General features: G+C 44.1%; 1 protein-coding gene across 4 annotated transcripts; it reads left to right on the forward strand.

Moving 5' to 3' along the window:
• The first annotated feature begins 330 nt into the window (after positions 1 to 330).
• On the forward strand, positions 331 to 5125 carry LOC114440315 (uncharacterized). Of its 4 annotated transcripts, none has more exons than XM_028412692.1 (6): positions 331 to 419; positions 1131 to 1314; positions 1563 to 1666; positions 1745 to 4345; positions 4694 to 4902; positions 4985 to 5125. In XM_028412692.1, exons 2-6 carry the CDS (start codon positions 1131 to 1133, stop codon positions 5073 to 5075), a joined length of 3189 nt encoding a protein of 1062 aa, XP_028268493.1. In that variant the 5' UTR covers positions 331 to 419; the 3' UTR covers positions 5076 to 5125. The 4 variants fall into 4 exon arrangements, with proteins under 4 accessions (XP_028268493.1, XP_028268494.1, XP_028268495.1 ...); XM_028412693.1 differs by having other exon boundaries at positions 340 to 419; positions 1128 to 1314; XM_028412694.1 differs by having other exon boundaries at positions 340 to 414; positions 1128 to 1314.
• Positions 5126 to 6002: the final 877 nt, after the last annotated feature.

Raw genomic sequence — 6002 nt, forward strand, 5'->3', positions numbered from 1 at the left:
TATTTTTCGGTTTTTAAATAATTTAATTTAAATTAATCTAGCTATCTATAGATGTATACATAGATCTATCAGATATATTCAACTGATTCTGCGACTATTAGGACGGGTCAGAGACTTTTCTCAGCAGGTTATTCAATCATGGCCAGTAAGCCTACTGAGTTCGACCATCGCGTCGCCCTCATAATGCAGAAGATTATTTGTGCCGTATTTAACTTGTATCATCCACAAATTCTTGGTTCTTATTATTTAGAACCAGACGGGGCATCTGCTTACATCTAATACATCTACGCATCTGCTTTTGGTCTCCCCCCGGTGGGAAGAAAACGAATCACATAATAGTCGAGTAGTTTCACTTTTCACTTCCACGGCATGTAAAGAGTGACGATCTTTGATAGAAACTGCAGTGAAACACATGTAAGGTCAGTTATGATTAGAATTCAGATCTATTCAGACCTAATGTAATTTGTGGCTTTTTGTGGCGCCGCAAGCAAGATCCATCGAGGGTGCGATAAGCAGATTGTCAGTTCAGATGTGTTTGATTTTTTTGTTACTTCCTTGACTGGGCAATGTGGCTTCCCTGTTGCTACTGTGTATGTTTTGACTTTATTTAGTCGTACAATCGAAGTAGTTTTAAAGTCGGAAGAAGAGGTGCATTGACCATCGATATATTCTTAACATTGTCACATTCCCATCAAAAAGTGGCTTTCCTTCAAAGAGCCAATCTCATTGCTATGACTTTGGTGTTATAGCCTAGACATTTATTGTTTAAAATAACTAGCTCCATATGAATAATAATAATAATAATAATAATAATAATAATAATAATAATAAATCTCTCTAAATGTCTCCATGTTAAATGTAATGGAAAGTTTTCAGTATGTTGATGTAGTGTCCCAGTAACGCCCAATAGAGGGTGTTAGATAATCAAAGATGGCTATCTTCCTATTTACAAGGGTGGGGTCTTTGCATGGTTGCCTCAAAAAAACACTAACAGCTTCCTAAATAGGGTTTTGTTGTTTTCTTATTATCTTCATGTCAGTTTTTTTAAGCCCTTTTGCTGAATCACAACATTTCTTTTGTGTCTTGTGTCTCACCTAGGCAGTTTGTCTTGATTGTGTTTCCTCCAGCAGATGGCAGAGCCAGGCAGGGCTGTGAGGGTGAGGGGTCTGCCCACAGACATTGAGGATGACAGGCTGAAAGACAAGCTATTCATCCACTTCCTGAGAGCCAGCAATGGAGGAGGGGAAATAGACTCTGTCATCATTGTCAAGGCGACGCCTGCCTCTGCCCTGATCACCTTCGAGGACAGCAAAGGTCAGGGGGGGGGGGGTCACGATGTGTTCATCTAACTGCGTTTCTAATAACACTGGCTGCACAATACATCTTTAACTTTCACTATGAAAACTCATGCAATCATTTACGAAGTATTAGTAAGCTATTGCTCTGCGCATGATTTACACTGAGCTGGAAGGTTGGCATGCAAGTCAATGGTAAAAAAAACGCTTAGTCAGGCTGCTCCATAGACTGTGATTGATTTCCCTTTGCTGACCCCTCTCCCACAGTGGCACAGAGAGTTATTCAACGCAGACGGCACATTCTGGAAGTGGACGGGAAGAAATATACACTCACTGCAACTGAGCACCGTGACACCTTAAACCCAGATCAGGTATATTCAGCTCTGACCACAATCAACATTTTAAATATTCAGTACAGTTCACTATTCTCTCTTTCTCCATCATCACAGGTCATCTTAAGTTTAGCAGCAACTGTTGACTACGGCCAGCTTCCTAAGGGAGTCATGGCATTAGCAAGCCTTCGAAAGAGCCACCCTGATGTGCAGATAAACTACACTGATACTGTGGGATACTGTACAGTGTATGGTGACTACTCCAAAGTGCAGGCTGCCTTGGAGCAACTGCTTGATCAGTCTGTAAGCTCACAGTCAGCAGAAAACAACTTCTCAGGTCTACCTGCGCCCAGTGGCTCCAGGTCTGATCAAACAGCCCAGAAGTATCACAATCAAGAGCCAGAAGAACAGAGAAGAAAAATGAATATTAAGAAAGATAAGTTTAACTCAAGTTCAAATACAGATGGACCTCCTGGTAGTTATGGTTGGGAGGATACCAGCCAAACAGATGGTGCAGCTCTGCAGCTTCCACCCACATCAGTAGAGGACTATTCTCTCATTCTGGATGCGGACATGTTCCTGTATCTGCAGAAACACTGCAGAGAGGAATACCAGAACATCCTCAGTCACTATGGTGTTGAAGCGGTGGATATGACGAATCACGGTTTGACAACTTTGTACCTGCAGGTTGCAGCAGCATCGAGACAAGGCGGCCGAGAGCAGGAGCGCTTAAAAAAGGCAAACAAAGCAATAAGCAGGCTCTACCAGGAGAATGAGGCCAAAGTCCGTCGATCCCAGCTCCCCAAGTCTATCCTGACTCCTAGGGACGGACTGAAAAAGGCAATGGACATTATAAGTACCAGACTTCCTAAGCTTCTTTTGATGGAAGATGAGCAAAATGTTTACATCATTGGTAGCAGTAGTGACGTGTCTGAGGCTAAGACTTTTTTTCTCCTGGACAACTATAAAGAGAGAGATAAAAGGGAGGATGTAGCCAGTCTTCTTCAACGCCCGTCATACAATTCAGAAGAGGATAAAATCCCCATAACTACGTCCTCTCCTGCAGGGTATCTGGATGACAGTGTAGATCAGATGCTGAGGTCAGAGGAAGACGGAAGTAGAGCTGAAGGAGCCAGAAGGTATAAACTAGCTGCTCGGTTTAAGGATTCAGGTCTGACTCCATTAGGCCTTCGAAATGACTTCACCTTACGAGCCAACCCATCTCCCAGTAAGCAAACACGCCCTGGACCAATGTTAGGGCATGATGTACTGTCAGAAAGGGCTGGCATTTCTGCTCAAGCTGCTCAGAACACTGGAGGGGACATTCTGTTTAAGACTGCTTCGCCTTCATCTGGATCTCTGGAGGATAAAATCTCTTTAACCCCAGATTTAACGGAATCTCGACCCAGGAGTTCAATATCCCCCTTTGGCACTTCTAAGTCAGGAAGCTCTGCACCTCCACCTGCTGGGTCAGGATCCACCTTGAAGCGAGCCAGTAGTTTCTCAGGAATGCCTCAGCAGAAGGCTCAAGTGATGAGTCAGAAGAGTCAAGACGAGTCCACGGCAGTCAGGGCCAGGGGCAGGTCTTCCAGCTTCAGTATCCAAACAGAAAGTGACAAACTGGAAGTCTCTGAAGCAGAGATTACAGTTCCATTTGTGATGTGGCAGTATATAAAAGAAGCATACGGCACCAAAGTGGAGGACCTGACTTCTGAAGTACAGATGAAAGAGAGCCGCTCGAAGGAGAAGAGGGATCTGACTCTTACCTTAAGAGGGGCAGACTCATCCAGTGTGAGTTCATGTCAGCTCGGTTTACAGAAGCTGGTTGACTCAGTCAGTTCGAACTTCTCTGTTCTGGAGCTGCCCCTGTCAGAGCTGGGTGTCACTGAAACAGATGAAACCTTACAGGCTTGTTGTTCTGAGGTGCGGAGCCGCTTCAAGAAGGTCAACATCCACATAGTGAAGAAGAGTATATATCTTTTAGGTACACAACAGTTGTGTTCTCAGGTTGATGCCACACTGCGGGAGGTATTTTCTGGAAATTTGACAAAACAACTTGAGCAACAGCACACAGCTAACCCTTCTATGTGGAGCTCTTTACAAAAGAATGAGGACCAAGGCAGCAGTTACGGTAATTCTCTGATGATGCTACAGAGCCAAACTGGAAAAGCTGATGGGACTAGCAGGAGTCAGGAATGGAGGACAACCTATAGCACTGACTTTGGTGGGAAAGAGGTTGTGAACGGATCCATGAGCCAACCAGTGAAGAAAGACCATGTCATCAAGGAGAAATTGAAGATTACAGATGCAGTGGAGACGGACGCACAGAAAACGGAGTCACATGTGAATGGTGTTGGGTCAGCGACAAATTACACTGAGCAAGGCGGATCTGCACATTCTACCCCAATAGAAAGTAAAGAGCAAGAACAAGCAGAGATTCAGAACAAACCAGAGGATTCCAAGTCAGACCAGGGGGACCAGGGGTGCATCTGCATATGTGGGGAGAGTGGGAGGTTGAGAACCAAATGTGGGGTTACCATGTGTTCAAAGTGCCTGGATACAGTGCATTCCCATTGCAGAGTTTGCCATGAAACGGAGCAGATGCCACGAGGCATCCAGGGCAAAATCAACAAATCTAAACTACACATGAGCGTGCCAGGTCACAGCAAGGCCGGTGTTATCAAGATAACTTACTGCATTCCTGATGGTATTCAAGGGGTAAGTGGCTTACTTAAAACATATTCTCACTGATAACTGTTGAATCTGATAGAAGCCTTTTACTTAATCTACTGGAGTGCCTATCAGGCTTTAATCTCAGGAGAGACAACAAATGAGGCCAGGACAGCAGCTCGACTGCAGCTTCATCAGAACCTCAAAGCCGAGTGTACAGCTCAGCATATATGTACGCTACTTAAATAACCATCATGTTACTGATGCTTATCACATATTTTAGCTACATTAGCGTAGGAGCTAGTTGTTCAGCAACCACTCAGTAAGACCAAAAGTAAAACAGACTGCTGTTGTGCTAATGTTTGACATATAATCATGACTATTCTACCTTACCAGGAGGGTCACCCATCTCCCGGACAACCATTTCACGGTGGGAAATTCGAAGCTTTCCTCCCTGACTGTGAGATGGCGAGGAAGCTGCTGCCCAGGCTGGAGAAAGCCTTCAGGTGCGGACTCACCTTCACAGTGACGGGCAAAGAGGAAGAGGCCAGGGTCACCTGGGACTGCATCCCACACAAGACCAGCTTGCAGGGAGGAAAATCAGGGTGAGTGAGGAGGTCTCAGAGAGCTGCACAATTAAAGGTCACATGCACTGGAGATGAAATATCTTCCTTTTGTTTTTCTCAGGAACGGTTACCCAGATTCCTCTTACCTGACGCGGTTATCTCAAATCTTGTCCTCGCATGGGATTGAGGAGCAGCCAGCCAGGCCTCAATAATAACATCTTGCAGAGATGGTTTTATATATAAATAAATACATAAATAAATACATATTTGCACTGTGTTTGCAGTTCAAGCATCAGGTGATAGAGTTCTTTACTCCAGATATTAGGGTTAGGTGCAGAATGTTAGCCACCATTTTATGTCATTTTGTTTTTACCGTTTCAGAAATGCATCTCATTCTGTAGTATGCACATATAGAAATGTTTTGTAGCAGTTGAAAACATAGAATGTATTTGTATACTATTGGACCATAAATGAATAATTTTGCATTTTTTTAGAATAGGCACAGAAATAAAAAAACATTATCTGTCTTTTTTTGTTATGCTTTTTTATTAGTCCTGGAAAACATGTAAGGCATATGGTAACATTACACACTGAAGCGTTACAAGCTCTAAAGGCCATGTGGACAACATGGCACCACGCAGTAAACCCAGAGTCAAGCACAGAAGCAGCATCAATTCAAAGGGTTTAAAAAACAAAGTCGAGACGAGAAGTGTGTTTGCAACCGGGAATAAAAAAAAGAAAGAACACCAGGAAGGAAGGACAGAGTAAAGAAGGCCTAGAAATCAACCTGTTGGGTATGCCTTGTAGAAAATCTCCAGTGGTGACTCAACTCTTACAGGAGGTGTGTATGTGTGTGTATGTGTGGTGGGATGGATGTGAGTGAAGCATTCCCAGAGATAGGTAAAGATTAAGGAACCAGCTGGCCGTGACGGTGCCCATGGTGACAGTGAGGACAGGGACTCAGGAGGGCAGGCAGCAGACTGGAATTCTCCTCCCTCACACCACACCACTACATGACTTCTAAACTAAGAGACAGTGAGCTGTACATACGCACATGCCTTATTTTCTGTTCAACTAAAACATGCATCCTAGTTCTGTACATGACAAGCCCAGCCAGGTTGTACTTCTGTGGCATCTCT

This window comes from Parambassis ranga, chromosome 8, assembly GCF_900634625.1.
Source record: "Parambassis ranga chromosome 8, fParRan2.1, whole genome shotgun sequence".
NCBI classification, from domain to species: Eukaryota; Metazoa; Chordata; class Actinopteri; family Ambassidae; genus Parambassis; species Parambassis ranga.